The following is a 23,959-nucleotide window of genomic DNA, read 5'->3' as shown; positions in this document are numbered from 1 at the left end:
CTCAGTTGCATTATTCTATTTCTACATTTTAACTGTGCGATGTTCTGAAGGTTTGTGTCCTCCCCCCTCCAAATTCACATGTTGTATCCCCAACCCACAATATGGTGGTTCTTAGGAAGTGGGAATCCTTCAGAATTGATTAGTTCATGAGAATGGAATTAGTCCCTTAATGGGACACCTGAGAGAAACCCCTTACCACGTCCACCACGTGAGTACACAGCTGTGAGCCAGAAAGCAGACCCTCGTCCAACACTGAGTCTGCTAGTGCCTTGACTCAGACGTCCCAACCGCTAGTCCCACCTAGTTTGTGGAATTTTTTTTTTCAGCATCCTAATCAGACTTAGATTAATTGTTACAATTTTGTGATCAGAGAATTTATATAACGTGACTCATAAACAGTAGGCTTTCTAATTGGCTCCTCCTCTGCTCGCAGGCCTTTATCGGAGAAATTTCACAACTTTATTTCAAAATGCTTTTAGTTTACTTTGAAAAGTAAAAACCAAAGTAAATATTATTTCCCCATTTTTAAATTTCATTTAAGTCCATCTTGGTGATAAGAAAAAGAGGAAAACTTATTGAATAATGATGACCTGACAGTGCGGATGGAAAAACTTTACATCTATTTTTCTTTTTCCTTCTATTTTCTTGCTTCTAACAATTTTCCTTAGTCTCATTACCTAGAAACACGGCTGCTTAAGGATACCAGAAGGCCCAAATGCTACATACAGCCATGAAACCCACTACAGGATGCCAGGGTCTAGAGCAGACCACACTAGTTCCCTCGGACTCACAACATCTTGTACACTCCCCAAATGAAAATCTCTTGACTTTACAACACATGATGTGTGGGACGGCATCGACAGGAAGCATGCCTGTGCTTCCGAAACTCCACCTGGACTTGCCTAAGCTTCCTCCCTTCTGGATCGGGCTCTTTAAAACTGCCCCATCTCTCTTTGCTCAGGGAGAAAGTCCCAGTTCTCCTCCTCCATTCTTTGACAAAATCTGGATGGAGGTGGAACACATTATTCTTAATGAAGCATCACAGGAATGGAGAAGTATGAATCTTATGTATTCCACTTAGATATGAGGACAATTAATGACAATTAATGACACAGTGGGGCATGGGGGAAGTGGAGAGCAGACAGAGAAGGAGGGTGGGGGTGAGGGAAAGGAAAAAAAAAGGAAAAGAAAATAGTAACTAATTCTCACATAAATAGAATTTAATTTTGACCAAAGTACATTACTTGAACATTAATTTTTAATTCAACTTGTTAATATGTTGTTTAGGATATTGCATCCTCATTTACAAGTGAAATATATTTGTAATTTCCTCTTTATAATATTTTTTCCAATTTTAATATCAGGTGTATCCAGATGAAGTAAAATGATTTTGAAGTATCTCTTTCTTTTTCTATTGTCTATAAGATTTGGCATGATGTGTTTTTTGAAATTATCTTTTATTTTTATTTATAACTATTAGTTGTCTATTTTTTAAGACTTGGAAAAAAATAAGAAGTTAATGGATGACTCCATACTGAACCTCAGAGTCGAAGTATTCTATAATAGACATACTCTTATTTGACGATGTGAATGTTACTTTTTTGCATTATTGTTGTTATTCATCAATAAAAAATTTGCTAACATAACTAATCCAATGAGTAAAGAATAAAATGAATATAAATACCAAAAGAAAACAAAAAAGACTCAGACCCTGAATGCCATACTGATTGGACATTGTTTCTCTGCAACTAATACAAAGTAGGGAAAGAACATAATCTTTTGGTAACACAGTTTCTACTGTGAGTATTAAGCGTTCAGAGGGAAGTGTCTCTAGGAATTGATACAGTCTTTGTCTCTGAGTGGCTTCCACCAGGATATAAGTGCAGTTATCACTCAGAGAACTGCTGAGCTGGTCACTCTACTGTTGTGACTCCATGCTAAATCGCTTTACCTTTTTTCTTTCCCAAAGAAGACTGTATGTATATTTCACAAATAAGTTGATGTATCTTATGATGCTCCCCTCATTATCATTAATAACATTGTTTCTAAAGGAAACTATTCCATACTCCATATAACTAATTTACAGACCAATTTTTTTAGTAAACATATTGTGAAAGTGGGTGATCACTTTTGTTTTGTTCCACACATAGAGACAGACACATAAATATGCCTAAAAACCTTTGAGGACTATAATATGTGGGAATCTATTGCTATAGTTATGATCATTAGAACTCAAAATCTAGTGCAACCAAACAAAATAATATCATGCATGCAGTATAGGTGAGGTATTTTGCAATATGTGTAAGAAAACATAATGTTGAAGGATCAAAGGTATGTTATCAATCTGGTATACATGCTCTTTAAATTCTGTGAGCTATAAAATTGCTCCCAAGCACAGAAAATATTTATAACGTAAATATATAATTGAAGAAGTCTCTTACTTTTGTTGCTTAGTATCAAAGAAAGCAGACTGAGAATTAAGCATTCTGAGTAGGAAGTAGTGTGTTAAATAACTCTCGAGCCCATGCCATGCACGCCCCACACTTATACACAAACCCTTCTACATGAACGCCCTTATTACACAAACCCTTCTACATGATTCTCTGGTCATATAGAAGATGCATCCTGGCAGAGACATACTTAAATGATTCTAAATGTCCTCTTTCCTTGTATGTGAAAATGTCACCTTGAGAGTAATTTTTTTTTAGAAATATATTGTTTTATTCCCTATGTCTTCAAGTAAATGGTCTGCCAAGGTTGTAGTGATTGGTGATTCAGAGCCCTTTGAGTGTTTACTGCAACTCTTTGACATTATCAAAGGTAAGTGTTTATAATGTCAATAATAATTATTATCAGATTGTTTTTTCTCATTAAGATGTAACAGCTGTCTTGTGCATTATTTACTGACCTATATCATTGTTTTTCTCAAATAATCAACATTGCCCCTGACCAGCTTCAAGCTTCAATGGAATCTCACTAAAAAATATAGCAGAGCAATTGTCAATTTCATTCACCTCTCTATAGAAACTAAAAACAAATGAAACCTTTCTATTAATCTCCTTGTATAGGATGTGTTCTTTAAAAGAAATCTACATGAGCAAGGATTGTCACAAATTGAGGAAGCAATATTGTTTTCTGAAACCTGCATTTTATTGTTGAGAATGTACCAACCATGGGAAGGTTGGAGAAAGGAGTTTTGTAACAGAATGAACAGCAAACCCTTAAACACGGGAACAAACTTCAAAAGGTCCAGGGTAAAGCTCCTGGAGGCAGACCAGCAGACAGGCTGGAATTAATCACAGGTAGCCTGGTAAGCCATATTTGGGTACTAGAATTTTATTCTTACCACAGTCGGAAGCCACTGGAGTATTTTGAGTAGGAGAGTAACTTGAACTGATTTAGGCTTTTAAAAGAACAGTCTGACCTCTGTGTGAAGAATGGGCTATAGGGAGCAAAAGCGGGAGCAGAGACAGGGGTGACAGTGGCTTATATAGATGATTTCCTCGAAAGGTCTTACAGGCATCATGAACTAACGTCATCTGGGAAGTAAGTCAGTCCCTCGCTTAGCCCCGAGTCCATCTATTTCCCTTGTTTGTATATCTTCACAGGAGATGTAAGTAAACAGTGCAAGTTGGGGGATGCCGATTAGCATGCCTGCAAATCGGATTGGTAGCTGTTGTAGTTGAAAAATAATATGTGTTTGGAAAAAAAAAAGGAAAAATCTTTATCAAAAATCCAACAGATATTATGGTTTCTAAAAAAATAAAGCTGTTTGGGAATAATCTTACACACAGACTATTTTCTCTGGTTTTATTTAAGTAAGTGTTTTTCTGGCGACCTCACTGAGTTCAAACTGTCTTTTGGGCACACATAAGCCACAACATAGTTAAAACTATTAAAACGCATTGTTATGTCCTTCATTATTGATTTTAATTAAGAAAAAAAATAAAATAACATAGATTTGCTTTCACCAACACTGCAACTTATCAGGTAAAAATATAGCTATTTGTTTAAGAATAAATCATATGCAGGCCTTTTATTTTAACACAGTGAAGCACTTTTTTTTTTCCCAAGTACTACTTTACACAGAAATCCAAAATATGAAACAGACAAATTAACTTGCGTTCACACCAAGTCATACTATGAAATTATTATGAGAGGAAAAATGAATATTCATTCATAAGGAAAATTTATTTCAAATAAATAAATATTTATTAAGAATCCTACATTTAAGTCACTGTCTTAAAAGTCTGTGATAAGATAGAAAGTGCCACACACAAGGTCCCTGTTTGCAGAATAAGGAAGTAGAGAGATAACTAATCATTCAGATGAACATGTAAGAAATTTTCACTTAGAAATACTAATGTGCACAAAATAAAACAAAGTTGTATATCACCCAGTTTCCCTCAGGATCATCATTTGAACTGAAGTCTAAGTAACTAAAGAAGCCAGCCACCGGAAATTATTAGAGGACAACATTCCCCCCCAAGGGCACACAAGGACATATGCCTTCAGCTAAAAAAATATAGCATGATAAAGGCCAGGAAGAAGAACAGGGAGCAGGTGGAAGGAGGAAGGGGATGGGGTCAGGGAGAGAAGAGGACTTTATAAGTCCTAGTTAAGATACTTAGATACAATCACTTAATGAGTAGCCTTTACGGTATTGACGTACAGAATTGACATTTTGATAATTATATCTGTTTTTGTTTTTTTTTTTTACTTCCATTCCAACTAAATTTTAGGCAGACCTAATAGACAGATATAGTAGGACTTTAGGAAAGAATCTGTGATTTCTTGATTATATATTTGCCTTCCACATTTGGGATTTCAACTGCTCACCATCCATTTCCCCTTAACAATATGTTTGTTTTTAGAGAAATTACCTTTCCTTTCAGACACATGTTCATGATTATCAGGGGCCCCATATTGCTTAGCATCCTCCAGAGGAACAGAACCAGTGAAAGATGTACATGTGTGTGAACAAAGAGAGAGAGAGTGAGCGAGAGAGACAGAGAATGAGATTTTATTTTAAGAATCTGGCTCATGTGATTGTGGGGCCTGGGAAGCTTAAAATCTGCAGGATACTTTGCTGAGAAGAACATATTCTTTAGGGCTGCATAGTTTTCCATGGTGTACACATACCTCAATTTATTGATCTATACGTGAGTCGATGGGCATTTAGGCTTCTTCCATGACCTAGCAATTATGAATTGGGCTGCAATAAACATTCTGATATAAATATCTTTGTTGTAATTTGATTTTTGGTCTTCTGGATATATACCTAATAAAGGAATTGTAGGATCAAATGGCAGGTCTATTTTTAGTTCTCTCAGTGTTCTCCAGATGTCTTACCAAAAGGAACGAATTAATTTGTATTCCACCCGCAGTGCAGAAGTGTTCCCTTTTCTCCACATCCACGCCAACATCTCTGGTTTGGGGATTTTGTGATATGGGCTAAGCAAAGTATCTCAAGAATGGAAGAAAAAATATCCAATGTACACAGCCCTGTTTTGAAACTAATTCATAGCTTTTATAGGAATGTCATAACCTAATTATAGCCTTAGAATATGGGAAGGGGATGGGAGAGGGGAGGTGAGGGGGCTGGATGGGGGGAGGGAGGGTGATTGGTGGGGTCACCTCTATGGTTTATCTTACAAGAGTACAAGTGAATCTTTCTAAAAGCAGAGTGTGAATGTCTTAACTAAATAACTAAGAGAATGACATGAAGGTTATGTTAACCAGTTTGATGAGAGTATTTCAAAATGTATATGAAAATAGCACACTGTACCCCATGATTGCATTAATATACATAGTTATGCTATAAGAAATAAGAAATAAAATAAAATAAAATAAAAAATCTGCAGGATAGGTCAGCAAGCTAGAGCCCCAGGGAAAAATTGATGTAACTCGGTTTGTGTCCAAGGTGGTTGGCTGGCGCACTGCCTTCTTCCTTTTTAAAAAATTTTCTTTTGTTGTTGGTGGTGCAGTTTTTTTTTTTTTGTTTTTTTTTTTTTGGCGGGGGCTGAGCTCAAACCCGCCACCCTTGGCATATGGGGCCCGCACCCTACTCCATGAGCCACAGGCACCGCCCCACACTGCCCTCTTCTTTGAAGGAGGGCAGTCTTTTATCTTAAAGTCTTCAACCCATTGGATGGAGCCCACCATATTATAGAGTACAATTTGCTTTATTCAAACTCTATTGATCTAATGTTCATCTTACATAAGAAAAACACCTTCACAACAACATTCAGACATGTCTGAGAAATGTCTGGGTACTGCAGCCAAGTTAACCCATGAAATTCACCATCACTGGCTCTCATCCCCTGTCGTCAAAAAGTGAGGATATGATTCACGCTAGGTTTCTCTCGAATCTGTGTTTGGTTAGAAGGACAAAGAAGTACATGGCATCTTTATAGTCATGTCAAATCACATGATTCTGCCCAGCCCCTCAAAACACATAGCTGTGGCTTGTGTTCCCCACATTTCAGCTCTCCTTCCATAGAGTGGGTCTCTATGGGGCCAAAGTGAACTGCTAGGCTACTTTTAGGTAGGCCAGAGATATTTGACTTGTTTGAATTTAAAATAATAATGCTAATAATAATAATAGCTTCAAGCTGGCTCAAAATTTTTGGAACAGCAAGCATCAAATTGATAATGGTCATCCTAGAGATTGTGCCTTGAGGATTGAGGCTTTTTTTTTTCTTAGAGACAGAGTCTCACTTTGTCACCCTGGGTAGAGTACCTTAGTGTCACAGATCACAGCAACCTCCAGCTCTTGGGCTTAGGTGATTTTCTTGCCTCAGCTTCCCAAGTAGCTGGGACTACTGGCGCCCGCCACAAAGCCTGGCTGAGGATCGAGGGGTTTTAATTTTTAATTTGTGGATAATCTTTTAAAATGTTTCTATACAATTTTCAATTAGCAGCCAATATTTTTGTAATTAAGGTAAACCATGAAAACCTTTCTACATTAGAGTGGAGGTGGAAAAGACAAAATTTCCGTTATTATGGGAAGTCCTATCTTTACCTTCAGCAGAGGGAGGCACTGAGGCACCTCTGCCCAATAGGAGACTCTGTAAGACAGTAGGAAAAACTTTACTAAAATCTACTCTTTTTATGTTTGCAAAACAGAAATAAATGGAGCAGATACTTGCTTCCCTGTGTGACATTTAAAATTTGATTCATTGATATATTTTTGGCTCACAGTATCACCCTGTAGCATTTTGCTTCAGCTGCCGCCTCTCCCTGAAGTGATAATATATTGTATAATTAATTCAGCATAAGTAGTGATGGTGCCAAATCTGTTTATATTTAAAAAAAAAAAAAAAACTCTGCTGTTTATCTGAATAAATGCATTGCCTTCTTTTAAAGGGCTGAAATCATACTGAAATAATTAGGATATAACAATCAGAGTAAATGAGGCAGTATCCACATATACAACTTAGTTATTAAAGCCAGAATTTCAACGAAAGATAGTTAGATATTGAATAACTAATCTGAATTAGCTACTTCTTCTCATAAGCCTCTGAGTAACTACCAGATAAAGAAATTCCATTGCCAATGATGATAATAACAACAGTTGCAACTATTATTGAATCCTTATTATTTGCTAGGAACTAGTTAGCTGTGCATTGTAAATCTTTTTATAGTACTCATAAAATCCCATATCCTAGATATTATTATCTTCCTTTTGTGGGTGACAAACTTCAATTGAGGTTTAGAGATATCAAGCCACATCCCCAACATCACGCAGGATTTCAATTCAGAGCGCAAGTTCTTATAAACTATACTATATTGTGACAGCAAACTCTGCAAAATTTTTTTCCACATAATTTAGTAAGCCATCAGAGAGTTCCAGAATAAATGTTAACGAAAAGTTATAAGTACCCAGCAGACGTTGAATGACTTGATATATTTTATGAATGTTTCATAGGAAAACACAGCTCAAATGTTAAAGTAGTAGTTTCAACAAATTATTTGACAAGAAGAGTTAGACTTCAACCTTGTTCAGCAGAATAATAGCTTAGTTCATCAACTGAACTTAACAAACTCAATTCCTTCTTACGAATTTACTCTTATTCTTTAGTTATTCTACTAAGTGTGAAATTAGAACATTCTTAAACAGAAAAAATGATGAATGTTTGAGGTGTTGAAAACCCCAATTACCCTGATTTGATTATTACACATTGTATTCCTGTATCAAAGCCTCATATGCCCCCTATAAATAATTACTATTGCATACTTAAAATAATAACAATTGTTCAAAGGTTAAGTAGATTATGGTACCTCCCTACACAAAGCAAAAGCATCTACAGCCACAAAAATTTAAAATTGCAAATATCTTTACATTTGTCTATAAATGGAGAGCTAATATAGTTGAATATAGTTGACCTAATTCTAACATATATTCTCTATGATGTAAAGAACATAGAATTCTTTTCCTTTCCTATAATTACGTATGCCACTTTTAGAATTACCATACATGTTCATACTACAAAAAATACTAAATTCTACTTTATGCATGTGTGTATGTGTGTGTCACTACTGTTTCTTTAAGTTGAATCTCAAGTTTGGTTTGATCATGTGTTTCTGTGGAGGAGTATATGTGAGTATGATTGTTAACAGGACGAAAAAGTGGCAGACATGCCATATGTCAACTCTAGATATATTATTCATTGTTTTTCCATGCAATATATTTTGGCAAACATTCTCATTAAAGGATTGTGGGCAGTTTAGGAATGAACAATTGTTTCTCTTTCCATCAATTATTTTGCTGGTCCCACAGGAGCTCCATAGAAAACATTTCTGAAAATGATTGGCCCAAAGTCTGAGTAAGGAGACACTATGAACAATGACCTGGGACAAAAATTATATACTGGGAATCTCCCTGTATACTTCATCTAGTATGTTTACTTCATCTAGACTTCTTAGTAGACTTCTATTTAAAGGTCAAGTTGACTAGGTAATAACAAAACATTGCTGTCACAATTTTAGTTGAAAACACAAGGAGTGTATTAAAAGTATATATATATCATAAATTAATATATCTGGATAATTCATAATTATAATAAATGAGTTTTTAAAAAGCGTGTATGTACTCTTTACATATGTACCATTATGACACAGACACTTTAACTTAATTGGGTGGGAAAGGGTGGGAACAAGGCTTATTCATATTGATACTCAGTGCCTTGGTGTAGAATATGCACTTCTTATGATTCTTAAAATTTCAAATTTTGATGAGCTAATCTACTTTGAAATCTACTGAATGCTCTCATACAAAGCCAATAGGTTTCAAGTTAAGATTTAATGACAAATAGGAACTTGCAGAATGCATGCTCTAGTGAAAGAGAAACAAGTAAATGCCTACAAGAAGAGTTCAGTATGTATAGTAGGAACACAGGGAAAGAAGGATTTAGTTTTCAGGACCTCTCACCTTACAGTAACCAAGATGAACCTTGGAAAACAAATATAAGCTTACTACATGAAACAGAATGGAAAGAAAGGAGGGTAGTTCTTGGGAAAGTTCAGGGTCACACATGAAACTCCGTGTGCCTAGTTCAGGGTCACACATGAAACTCTGTGTGCCTAGACAAGTCGCGCTATGTGAGTTACAGGAGATGCAACTGGAAGGGGGCTAGATAGAAAATTACTTTGAAGGATATCCTCAAAGCTTGAGGGTTTGTTGGGTAAACTACAGAAAACACTGAAATTTTGTATTTTAAATAGCAAAATATCAAATCATAATTTGCATTAAAAATTACTTTGGCTTTCATCTGATGGTAATTAGAGGAGTGCGAGACTGAAAGCTGGGGGTCCAGGCTGAGAGCATGTCTTCAAATAGGCATTTTGATAAGGAAGCATCAAATAGATTTGAGTAACAGTTCCCAGGAAATGCAGAAACTGTGTTTGGAGCTTGATTGAGTTTGAGATGTAGATCACTGACATCTATGTTCAAATCAACCATGGTCCCCAAGAATAACAGTAGGTAACATGAGAGTAGGTGAACAAGCATTAGAATTAGTTGGAAAGTGGCTCGGCACCTGTGGCTCAAGCGGCTAAGGCGCCAGCCACATACACCTAAAGTGGCGGGTTCGAATCCCCAGCCCGGCCCGCCAAACAACAATGATGGCTGCAACCAAAAAATGGCCGGTGTTGTGGCTTGCGCCTGTGGTCCCAGCTACTTGGAAGGCTGAGGCAGGAGACTCGCTTGAGCCCAGGAGTTGGAGGTTGCTGTGAGCGTGATGCTATGGCACTCTACCCAGGGGGATAGTTTGAGACTCCGTCTCAAAAAAAAAAAAAGAATTAGTTGGAAAGGACAATGAAGCATCTGTGGGAAGGACAGGTAAACTAGCCCAAATATACGAGACATGTAAGCTTGGATCTCAGGAGAGATTTCAAGTCAGAAGAAACACCCACAACAAACAACTGCTCCCCAGCTGCAGAAATGTAAAACTCATTGATGTAGGTTCTCTCAACTTCACCTTAGCAAAAACGATAGCAAAAGAACACGAAGAATAGGAGCATGGAAAAGTCTCTAAAATGTAAGAATAAGCAAAAAAAAAAAAAAAAAAAAAATCAAGCAGAGAGATTCAGTTAAAAAAGCTTTAGATTTAGAGAAGAAATGTAAGGACATTTAGGAAAAGAACAGAGTCAGTACTTTCATAAAAGACAAGACAGGAGAGAGTTCCCGGACCGCAGCACATTTAATGAGAGTACGCGCTGAGGAGAAATTACCAATGCTGTAAATCACTGCAAATCAGCACTACTGGTCTAATAACTGAGAAAGCTCCCCTGGAGAGAGAGAGCGCCATAAATAAACTGGAGGATCTTTCTTTGACATGATGGCAAAGATTGCAGTGGAACTATTGTGACTAGAGATTTTTGGAATCCAGTTCATGACTTTAAACGTGGAGAAGAAAGAAGGTGACTATGTCTGGTGAGCAACTAATGGGGAAATACCTAAAACCACGTGGTGCAATAATTAAACCGAGGAATATACAGTGAACACAGATAATATGTCAATTTGTCTAATATTTCTGCCTGGGGATGAATTGCTCATTTCAAAAAAAAACAATAAATGTGTGCTACTGTTCAATTCTGAAGAAATACATAAAGATTTATTGCATCTTCACGCTTCAGTAGAAAATAAAGAAAATGCAGTTCTGGATTCTATATTCTTAATTGTACAGCTCATTGTTATTTTTTTAATGCTAAAATTCCTAAACTTTGTAAATATAATAAAAACTATATGAGATTCAGAAAGTGAGAATAAATTTACATAATAATATGGTTTGGTGAGATCCTCCCTATGGCCCAGGACCCTCCATTAGTGCTGAGTTTGGGGCCTATCAGGGTCTTGTAGATATTGATCAATTGAATAATAAGTGATTAGCATAGAGCGACCAATTGCTTTAGTACATTTTCATTGTTAGATTATTATATTTTATGTATTCAATATTAATCTTAGTGTTTATAAAAACATTATTTGCTAAAGACAGTTTCTTGTGGCAGAAAAGTATGTTGTATTTCTAAACAAATGATTTTTTAAACTTTGATAAAGAGCTGATTTTTGGTTGTATTACATGCAAATTTAAAGGCTAAACGCTGTCCTAGGCTACATTTTTCAAAGTTTTTCTGAGCTGACAATGTCTGCATGTACTCCAGTAGGGTTAAGAATGGTTTTTAAAGTCAAGACTACCACTATGGTAATTGGTGGAAAATTTCACATCAACACAAAAAGTAAGCAAATGTCAAAGCTTTCAAAGTTTGAAGAATTTAGTTTGAGAAAGGATTGGCAAGTGTGTAATTAGAGTCAACCTGTCCTGTTTATCTGACATAAATGCTTAGTTCTCTCCCTGTGAATAGCAAGATAGTCCTGAAATTTCATGAAATTTTAGGAGAGTATATAAAGGAAAATAGAAAAAGAAAAAAATGAATAAAGTACAAAAGGACAGACATAAATAGAAGAATTTGAATGTAAATCTCAAAAGCTAACTCCAGTATTTACACCTAGCGTTCCCAAATGCATTCAAAATAACAATGTATAAAGAATACATGAAAATCTGATGCCAATACTATGGCTAATTATAATTTTCAAAGATTGCCATGATAAAATTTATTTTCCCATATATTCTGATAATACAACTTGGACACTTCCCCCACAGGAAAATCGAGTATGTTTCTATCCCTGGACCCTGACATAGGTATGACTGCAGTAGAAATAACACTGCATATTCCGAGGCATATTCATAACAGTTCTACCTACTTCTTTTAGAAAGCTTGTTCTTCCTTGGAAGACACTGTCTTACCCTAAGACAGCTATAAAAGGAGTCAAAATGAAGCCTTCAACCACACGCCTGGCTGAGCTCCAGCCAACAGCCAAATCAACTTATTAACCATATAAATTAACCATCTTGAAAGTAGTACCCAGCCCTCGCTTAGGTTAAAGTGCCTTAGCTAGTGCTTTATGGAACAAAGATGAAATGTTCCTTCAAGCCCCACAAAAGTTGCAGCTTTATGAATGTATTAAACAATTGTAGTTTGAAGCCACTAAGTTTCTGTGGTTTGTTATGGAGCAGCTAACAACAGCACAAGTGCCTAGGGTTACAAATAAAACATTTAATTTTTATTCTACATGACAATAAAAATACCCCTTAATAAATCAATCATTAATCATCATACTTATTTGAATAAGTAAAACAAAATTCTCTTTGCTTCACAAGACATTAAGGAATAGCACAGTCTGTTAAAAATGATGCCATTAAGTATGAAAATTGATCATTCTGGAATTTTTTAACATAACATTCCATTTAAGAAACACGATTTTAAAAGAAGACACATGGACATAGATTCTTAAAACAATCTACTTGAAAACCTCCTTTGCTGCTAGCAAGAATCCACCATATCCAGGATCTCTCATGTTCTTACTTTAACCACTATTTTACAAAAGATTCAGTGCATACAAGATTTCTCAACTGGGCACTATCCACGCATCATTCCGCTTATATGAGGATATTCAGTGGTTACTACTGTCAGGTGTTGTCAGTTGAAGACTGAATAATTTTATTCTTGGACTAATTTTTCTTTAATTTATAAATTAATTTTTCTTTATTTCTTTAATTTTATACTTGGACTAATTTTTTTATTCAAATTATGAATATTATAGTACAACAATAAAGAGGATAAAGTATTGTGACCAAAATGTATCCACGTCCTCTGAAAATAGTTTTGAGCGTAAGTATTTGTCAGTGTCCATGTTCATAAGCAGAATGAATCTCCAAGTTAACCTAGGCTATAAGAGCAGAGTTAGCCAGCTACCATTTTTGTGTGTACAGCCAGGCCTCAAATTTATCTTAATTTCATTCACACTTCTTAAAAATGAAATAAATTGTAGTCTTTAAGACATACAAATATACATGTATGTGTGTGTATAACTTACTATTTGTACGGAAAGTTACTTAAACAATTCATCTCCACGAATTCATCTGTAAAATAAGCTTAATCAAATTATTTATCCCAAAGAGTTTTTGTGTATATTCTGCCAGTTAATATTTGTGCAGAGCTTAGCATAGTTCATTACAAGCCGGACACTCTATACAATCTTCAGTCATTATTATCGTTCATTGTTTTACCCCAAATATGGAGCATGACTTGATCTGTAGCACTAAACCGTATTTGCATGAGAGAGATAGTCAGTTTATACTCTAGGATAGAGAGGGAAGGAAGCTCAATGATCCTTTATACAATTAAGTTAATACACTGTGTTCCTCAAACAGCAGCCTCTGTCTCCCTTCACTTTCTTCAACACACCAATAACTGTTACATTGTCATCAGACTGATTCCCTGGATTATTTATCATGATCTGAATATATCCCTTCTGAAAACCCTGCAGTTAATATAGTAGCTATGTACTATATTAACTATATAGTAGCTATATTAACTCAGACACAATTAATAATTTACTTTTCTCATCATTGCTTCCACCAAACCTTTCAACGAAAAGTTAAACATTTACCATCTTTAATAGTTTTTGTACTGGGTTTCAACAAAATATCGTGGCATGTAACTTTAAGTAGTCTCCATTCATTCATTTACCAGAGAATTTTTTATTTAGCCATATTGTCTGCAAAATTATGACATTTATCTGAAAATTTTCATATATTTTTTCATCCAACACACATGATAAAAATTATTCTTTTTTCTGTGTATTTTTTTCTTAATGCAAATCTCTTGGACTAGTGATCCTTTATGCTGGTATTCTCAGCCATTTAAGATCTACTGAGAGTAAAGACTACATATATAATACTAGGTAAGAACTTTTTGAAATGACTAAAATGAAAAGTAATTTACTGACTCGGCACCTGTAGCTTAGCGGTCAGGGAGCCAGCCACATAAACCAGAGCTGGTGGGTTCAACCCAATCCGGGCCTGCCAAACAACAGTGACAACTACAACCAAAGAATAGCCAGGTGTTGTGGTGGGTGCCTGTAGATTTCGGAGGCTGAGGCAAGAGAATTGCTTAAGCCCAAGAGTTTGAGGTTGCTATGAGCTGTGATGCCTCAGTATCTACCGAGGAGGCCAAAGTGAGACTCTGTCTCAAGAAAAAACAAAGAAGTAATTTACTTTACATTTAGAAGTCTCTTCTATCTTGTTCTCCAAAGTATCTAATATAGTGAGGACCCCTAAAACTAAAGTTCTCATGTATTTTGATAAAAAAATAAATTCGAAACATCTTCTAACAAATTCTGAAATGTTAGAGTGTGAAATATTTGGTAAAGGCCTAGCCGACAAAAGTTTAGCCACTGTAACATATTTTCATGAAAGTGAACTTGAAGACAAGTAGATTGCAGTTTACACCCCAGCGTTACCACAATTCTTCAAATTGTGAGCCACGCCAAAACCCAGAGAGATGAATTCCTCTAAAATAACAGCAAAAACATTAATGAACTAGTTGACTTCTAGGCAATTGACTTTTCTAAAACACAATATATATGTATGTATGTTTTACTTTTAGGGTAAAAACTGATATTTTAGCCTCCACAGGATATCTGTTTGCCTTAGAATTCTTTTGCTTAGGCGTGTACATCTGTCATCTAGGGAGGTCCAAGATATGAATTCTAACCTGGCAGAAATTTATAGCTCCATTAGCATTTTTCAAAAATGTAGGACTGAGTTGTTGAAAATATGTATTCAAGCTTCACCCTTCTGCTTCTTTTAAATACATCTCTAAGGGTTGGGTATTTGTCTTCAGGGTTTGTTCACTCCTAAACATACCTCCACATGGCCAAGTATGTGTCTAAGCCCTGCAACATTTCAGAAACTCAGGGACGCAAAAAGTATTCCCCGGACTTGTGTGTCCTCTGACTGTTAGGATTAAATGTGAATTTGAGGAAATAAAGGGGTTATTTCTTAGCATTTTCCAGAATACACTGAAAACTGAAATCTGTGATTTATTGATGAGAAAAATAAAATAATCAGCGTCAGAGGGACTGATATACTTTCTACTTGGATACTGATGGATTATGCATTTTGACCAAAAATGTACTAATACTCTCTGAAAGCTGTATGTTTCAACATGGTGAATTTTGCTATTATCAATCACTATACCTTCAAAATACTTGAACATGATCCCATTGAGTTTAAAAAGGTATAAATGAAGGAGAAAGATGAGAGTGTATTTACCGGAGTTCTCAGTTCAGGTATGGCAGCTTGGTAAGTGAGGGGGCGACAGTCACGAGTGTTTGGCACGAGGACACAAGGCAGAAACATTGGACCCAAGTCATCTCCATCCAGAACATCCACCGTGAGGGTGGTGGTGGTGGTTCGCCTCTCGTTCAGGTTTTGTGCACGGTCCTACGTGAGAAAAAAACAGACAGCAAATGGTTTATAGATCAGACACAATGTAGGCATTTTTATTCTTGTTAAAAAAAAGAAAAAAGATAAGTAACTGGCTTAAACCAATAGATTGAAGTAGTAAAGCTGGGGTGTAAACTGAAGTCTACTTATCTTCAAGCCCATTTTCATGAAAGTATGTTACAGTGGCTAAACTTCTGTAGGCCAAGCCTTTACTTAACATTTCACATTCTTAAAATGGTAATAGCACCATCTGGTTATGGGTTTATTGTATCCTTAGGAATGTGCTGCATTGAGTCTCTTTTGAGACTGATTATAAGAACAAACACAAGAATTCTGACTTGAATAATTAATTTACTGGTATAGTTGATCTGGGAATAAATGGAATCTTTGTGTCACCAAAGTTGAGTGAGAAGCAGGGAGAAAAGTATGTATCTAGGACCAGTAGATGTAAGTTTTTATAAATGTAGTTTTAATTTTGAAAAGTTTTAGATTTACAGAAAAATTGGGAAATAGTAGAGAGTCCTCATATAACCGAAGCCCACTTTCCCCTGTGCTTAAACATCTTACATTAAAATGGTGCGTGTGTTACAATTAATGAACACATATCAACGGGACTAAGGCCACCTTAATAATTCCCTCAAGTAGGCAACTTCATAAGGTCTTTTTCCTGCTGCTGGGCCCCTCACAGCCTTCTCATCTGTCCCTTACAGAATCCAGATGACCTAAAGGTCCTTCCCATCCCTCTTCTGAGAGCATTCACTTAAGACTTGCAATTGTAAATTCTTTCTCTTCTCCTTTGAGATGTAAATCATCTAAAAAGCCTCTTGAGGGTTTGACAACCCAAGCCTCTCTTTTTCAGTGACCTGGGAGTCATCCTCTGTAATGTCCAAGAAGATAGAGTTCTAGGCTACCAGTTTCCCTGGGAAGAGAGGAGCCTACCTTTAAGTTGGAGGCTCATTACCAGTTCTCTAACTACCTCCTGCCATGAAGATTCAAAAAAGTTTACTTTTCCTTCTGGAAATTAACACATATAAATGGCTTGTAATTCCCCATACTCACGCCCACCCCACTTTTAACAACCCTGTTTATTTAACTATGTCCAGTGCAATTTTGCTACAACAATATATTTCTATTAAATAAAATCCATATTTTATTCAGAATTCCCTAACTTTTAATTACATTAACATCATTTTCTTTCCAAGAATCCCAACCAGGATGTCCCTTTATACTTAGTCATAATGTTTCCTCAAGCTCCTCCTGGCTGTAAAAATTCCTGACTTTCTCTGTTTTTGATAACCTTGAAAATTTGAGTACCAGTCAGATACTTTGCAGAGTGTACCTCCATGAGTGTTTGTCTATTGTTTGTCTCAAGTTTAGACTGCGGTTGTATGATTTAAAGAGGAAAACCACATAGAACAAGTGCCATTTGCATCACACTGCAGCGCGAGTGCACCAGCATGACTTATCACTGAGGTTAGCCTGGATCACCTGGCGCAGGTTGCGGTCATCTAGATTTTTCATCGCAAAGTTCCTCTTTTTCCCCTTTACTTTTTTTTTTTTTTTTTTTAAGGAAATCATTGCATTCTATCCAAACTTAAGCAATAGTGGTGATTTTATTAAAAATTAGCCTTGTTTATGTTTATCTAAAAATTTGGCATGAAGGAAGAGAAAAGAAACCTCAGACCGCAGAATATCTTTTTTAAAAGTTAGCCATATGGCTACTATGGACTAAATTGTGTACCCCTGAATTTCGTATGACCAAGTTCTCACATCTAATGTGACTATATTTGGAGAAAGTTTATCAAGAGGTAATTAAGATTTACATATCATCATAATGATAGGATCTTGATAAAATAGGATTGTTGTCCTTATAAAAAGGGTCTCTCTCTTCCTAAGCCCAGCCCCTAACTGCAAAACGGGAAAGGCAACGGAGGTAAAAAAGAGAAGGCGGCCATTGATAAGCCGGGAAGACAACAACCCTCACCAGAGAGTGACCTTGGTGGAACTTGATCTGAAATTTCTAGCTTCTAGATTTCTAAGCAAATAAATTGTTATTACAATAGTTAAGCCACCTTGTATTTAGTTTTCTGTTATGGTAGCCTAAGAGACTAATACAACTACTTAATTTATATTTTCTCAACATGGAATATTCACATATCATTTCTATACCTGCTAACGCTAAGCATTTAGTAACATGCAAGCTTTAATTAGCTTCCATAAAAATGAATCACTAATAATTGTAAATAGCACTAAATGTAAGAAATTACAAGTGATTCAAAGAATAATCCATCCTGCATAAAAACGGACATATGGGAGTTTACAAGCATACACATATTTTCAACCCAGAATCAAGAAAGCTCTAAGAAAGATTCAGCAGTGTAGAATTTGGAAGTGCTAGGAGCGTTCTGTCAATATTCAGAGAGTGGTAGAATTCACGTGGTCCCTGAATCCTCAGCATCCTTTTGGCTTCCTGTGCTCTGGCTCCATGTAATGGCAATACCTCTATGCAGAATCATATGCTAACACGGTTCCTGGCATATCCAAGACACCCTATTGCTTCTGAATGAATTATTTACTAAATGAGTCAAAATTTTCATCAATAGAAGAAAGAACTAATGTACAAAAATGGAAGTGTGTAGTTGAACTTCACAAAAAAGATATTTTTATATGAATATCTGAGATATAACTCAGTCACACTCTACTTCATTTACAAAGCACATTTTTATAAAATTGCAAATATATGTGCAATTTGTTGCACACATTTGTGTAATGTGATAATGCAAAGGTAATAATGTTGGTTTATTACTGTGCTAGTGTTAAGGTAATGAAACACTTCTAATTGTTAGATAAGTAAGACTAAGTCCTTCACCCACATTGAAACTATTTCTTGTAGAAGAGTTTAATTGTCAACTATTTGTTGACCAAACTAGTGATACATGCTAATCCCACTTATTTACTACATGCCTTATATTTAGCATATATTAAGTGAATACTGATTATGTGAAGTAAAGCCAGGAAAGATGTGGTTTCCAACAAATAATATGAAATAATCTGAAGCCTGGCTTTAAAATGAGTATGAGACCAATATTCTGGTGTTCTGAATAATTTTTAAGTAATGTCACTGGAACCTTGAAATAAACTTCTAGCATTTAAAATATTCAGGATCAAGTGGTTAGTAGATTAACAAAATGGCTAAAAGCACCTAGCAGACTCATTCATAGATACATATATTAAATACTAGCAGACTCTCTATGGATACATAATATTCAATACTACTTCATTACCATATCAACTATTGCTGTAGGCAGTGGTTCTCAACCTTCCTAATGACGCAGCCCCTTAATACAGTTCCTGTGGGCGTGACCCACAGGTTGAGAACCATGGCTAGAGGAGAGAAAAAAATATATATTGGAACCTAATTAGAATTGCCCTGAGTCTTTTGAACCTAAGTCAGTTTCCGGAGACTGAGGTGTTCATCTGGGCTCTGTTCACCAAGGATAGATGCAATATCCTTGACTGTAATTAAAAAAAGAAAATTCCTAGTAACTCAATTCTATTATATTTCTTTATTTAAAAAGAAAGCAGCAACAACCAAATTCCCTTGGTATAACTCATGTTAGAAGTATGTTCTTTATTTTGTTTCTGGAAAGCATTTTTGTTTGATGTATTTACCTAATTTTCCTTAATTTTTATGCACACAAGTAGGTAGAATATTATCATCTTTTACAGTTCACCATGCTTACATGTCTTTACTCCTAAACACTCTATAAATATTCATTCCCTTAAACCATCAACCACCATTCTCTCATTTCACTCCCACTCCCCAGAATTGCCCAAGAAAGTGGCAGAACTAAAAAATAAAGGGGGGGGGGGTTGGGGCTTAAAATTAACACTCATTTCACATATCAGTAGATAGTAGATAGCAGATATGAGGGAAAGTTGAAGTGGGGGTATTTTGAAAAGTTATTGACATAGGTTGAAAGTTAAAAGTATAGAAAGTGATTTTTATAAACCCAAACCTATGTTTGCAATGCTTATCATATAGTTCCTTTAAATATTCAATCATATTAGGAAAACATATAGTAACAAATTTTATTTTTATTTTTAGGAATTTGATTTTAGCTTCTCTGGAAGACAGCTGGGATTCTTTCCCTAGACTTTTATATCTGAGGAACCACTGAAAAGCCCTCCTCTTCACAGGATATTTTGGAAATTATCCGTGCTATGATTCTAAATTAAATGTAAACTTTTTCTTTCTGAAAATTAAATAAGTCTTGAATACTAAGTGTCCTTAATAATTTAATCACAATAATGGTAATTAAAAAGAGAGTTAGAATTGGAACAAAATGACATATGAAGTGACGAGTTTGATTCCTTTGTATTTTAGGATGACATTCCGGAAGATGGTGATAAATCCATAGGACCGACCTATTGTAAATTTCAAAAAAAGGAAAATCCATTGATCCTTGTACTTCTCTGAACTTTTTTGTCTGGATTCCACTTCCTTCTTTTTGCCTGAAAATTGAGCATTCCTCCATTGTGTGTCTGTACGGGAAGTAAACAGTATGGGCTAAAACTCTGCAAATATTCTCAAGAGAACAACTGACAGGTTTTCTAATATGAGTTAGGTGAAACTTGTTCAGCTTAATGAAAAAATATAACATACAGACATGGATAAAAGCAAACCTTCCGGCTCAGCGCCTATAGCTCAACCTGCTAAGGCGCCAGCCACGTACATCTAAGGTGGCAGGTTCGAATCCCCAGCCCGGACCCGCCAAATAACAATGACGGCTGCAACCAAAAAATAGCCAGGCGTTGTGGCGGGCGCCTGTGGTCCCAGCTACTTGGGAGGCGGAGGCAGGAGACTCGCTTGAGCCCAGGAGTTGGAGGTTGCTGTGAGCTGTAATGCCATGGCACTCTACCCAGGGGGACAACTTGAGGCTCTGTCTAAAAAAAAAAAAAAAAAAAAAAAAAACCAAACCTTCCAACCACATGTAATCTGAACAATAGCCTTTCAAAATCAGTTAAATCTTTGTATCATAAGCAAAAACAGGTCGAAACTGGGTGTTGTTGAGCAATTTGCAACAGACCTCCAATTAACCTTTCAGAGACCATCTGCCTTCAAGTCAAATTGAATGCTTTTATTTTAACTCTCCTTATGATTTCAAGAGAATATCTTTGTTGTCAACAAATGTACCTGACTTACATTGTATATCATCTTATATATCACTAATAAAATAAGAAAAACAGAAATGTAAAAGAATAGTTAGAATGATAAACATATGGATATCTTTATCCTATACAAAATATACAGATACAAATTATTATTATATTGATGTTGCTATACACAAAACACTAAATGATGAACAATCAGCCTGCAGAGATAAGATGCTCTGATTTGTAGCATTTGTCACCTTTTCAAACTGTAAATACTCCCACGGTGTCTGCAAATGCTAATGAGTCCGTGGGATGTGGAGTTGAGAAACATATTGGCCCTCAAGCAGGTCTGAGCTAACTTTCCAGCCCCAATGATCTATTTCTTTAAAGTAAATTACATATTTAAAATGTAGTGGAAATAGGCATCCTTTTTTACCACATATAAGAATGAAATATGTTGCAAGAATATAGACGATAGTATGGCATTTTTTACGGTAAAGATTTACGGTATATGCATGTGTACGTTTATACATACATACACACACTCACGGGCAAACCAACATGTATCTCTAATATGATCACAGCCATTCTGTTTGTAACTATTAAGTTTAAACAATAATGTGCTAACACTTAGGTGATTTTAGGTATTTCTATCACAATCTATTCAAAATATTAGTCTAAGTATTTTTATTATTTGTTAACTTAATTCTTGATTCTCACCAGAAACCCATGTGGTACGTTTTATGAATATCCCCATTTTACTGGTCAGGAAATTACCAAACAAATTACGCCCAAAGTCACACAGCTAGTAAATGGCAGAACTATGATTTGAACTCAGACAGTACGGTTCCAGAGTTCACATTTTTATGATTATAAAAATACATTTACTGCCTCTCTTCAGAGTCATGGGAGTCAGAGGAATCCACGGCAGTCATCCTTATTTGGATACACTACACAGCTACTAAACTTACACAATGCTAAAAACTTTTAAAAACACTGAAAAATGTATAACCTTCTGTAGTCGACATTTTGCATTTTTTGCTCTATATACTAAACAATTGTTATTACCAATAAATTCATATCTTCTGTTGGCTTCTCTCTCACCCCACTACTTTCTTGTGATATATTCATTTCTTCACATAAACTATGTTATTTCATAATTTTATTTCTGAAATGCTAAAATCTCATCACTTTCTCAATTATGAGTAGTCTATCAAATTGAATCCAAATTATTCTAGATGTTTTCATACATATTTTTATAATAGACAAATTCAGAATTTTTTAATCTGCATTTCTTTTTTTTTTTTTTTTGAGACAGAGCCTCAAGCTGTGCCCTGGGTAGAGTGCCGTGGCATCACGCTCACAGCAACCTCCAACTCCTGGGCTCAAGCGAGTCTCCTGCTCAGCCTCCCAAGTAGCTGGGACCACAGGCGCCTGCCATAACGCCCAGCTATTTTTTGGTTGCAGCCGTCATTGTTGTTTGGCGGGTCCGGGCTGGGGATTCGAACCCGCCACCTTAGGTGTACGTGGCTGGCGCCTTAGCCGGTTGAGCTATAGGCGCCGAGCCTTTAATCTGCATTTCTTTAAAAAATTAAGTAACCTAAAACAGCACAATAACAAAGAGCTAGGTTACAAATACATTCCTTAACCATCCGATTTTTCTGCCAACTGTAGTAGAGATTCTGAGTCAGACATAGGAAATTGTAACTTTCCTTCACAGCTTCACTTAAATTGGAAAAAAAAATGTTTTCAATGTTTTTATGGTGCTCTGTGTGGCCATTCCTAATAGATTTTACTTTTTAACTTATCCACAGTTTGCTTTAGTACTTGACACTAAAATGAACACACAAAATAAAAAAAAGAAAAATTACTAAAAAAAATATTTAAGACATATGAATGCAAGTCTATAAATTTGGCTTCAAAAATTGGATCCATATGATTTCTGTCCATTTATCTCCATCTATTCCTATCTCCGTATCTCTAATTCCTTATCTATCCATCTATCGATACACATGCACTTCCCCTTTCAGGTGAAAGATCTCTAAGAAAGGTAGGAAAATGGCAATGCAGTGACACTTGTTTGTACATGAACTTGTTTAGAAAAGCTGACTGAGGATATGCTTTCTGTTCTACTATATGAGTAAGATTACAATGCTTAAGAGTTATTTAAAAGCACAGGTGGCTTCAGAGCTTAACTACCTATTTTTTCTTCAATAAAGACTATTATTTAGAGCAGTTTAGGTTCACAGAAAAAGTGCCTCCACACACACATAGCCTCCCCCATTATCAGTATCCACCATCAAATCTGTGTACTAGTTACAACTGGTGCATCTACATTGATTCATCTGTGCCCCATAGTGCATAACTTGCATTAGAGACTTGGTGCTTTCCATTCTGTGGGTTGGGACAAACATATCGTGACTTATATTTACCTTTATAGTATCATACAGACTATTTTCACTGTTCTAAAATTCCTCTGTGATCCTTCTATCCTTCTTCACCTGCCTGTATCACCAGCCCCTGGCCACCTCCGGCCTGTATACAGTCTCCATCGTCTTATGTCTTAACTCATTTCTCAACTGCCATTTGAGAACATGAGTCTGTTACTCATGATGGGACATTTTCAATGTTAATACCTATCTGTGGCTGGTATTATTTTATTTCTTGCTCAAATGCTATCCCCATTCTTCTTCTTGCTAATGTATATATAGATATATATTAGCAAAGAAGATACTGTATATATTAAATATATCAGCAAAATACATATATACTTTTTTCTAGGGTCATGAGTGTGTCCAGTCTCAGGATTGACCCTAAGTAGTGTAATCCAGAGACGGCTATCTGATTCCCCTTTGGCATAATGACTTCGCCATTCCTTCCTGCTCTGCGGACTCCTGTGACCCAATACTATAAGAAGTTGGGTGGGAGAGAACATTGGATAAACACTC

General features: G+C 35.9%; 1 protein-coding gene across 16 annotated transcripts in view; it reads right to left on the bottom strand.

Moving 5' to 3' along the window:
* Positions 1–23,959, bottom strand: part of PCDH15 (protocadherin related 15) — a 691,874-nt gene that overhangs the window by 390,967 nt on the left and 276,948 nt on the right. For all 16 annotated transcript variants that reach the window (XM_003783651.1, XM_003783650.1, XM_023509543.1 and 13 more), the window contains one exon: positions 15,681–15,851. In XM_003783651.1, coding sequence (XP_003783699.1) covers positions 15,681–15,851 — 171 coding nt within the window. The remainder of the gene's footprint in view (positions 1–15,680; positions 15,852–23,959) is intronic.

Source organism: Otolemur garnettii, unplaced genomic scaffold (assembly GCF_000181295.1).
Source record: "Otolemur garnettii isolate 467f Iridium unplaced genomic scaffold, OtoGar3 scaffold00008, whole genome shotgun sequence".
Taxonomy (NCBI): Eukaryota; Metazoa; Chordata; class Mammalia; order Primates; family Galagidae; genus Otolemur; species Otolemur garnettii.
This window is presented reverse-complemented; position numbering and strand designations above follow the sequence as displayed.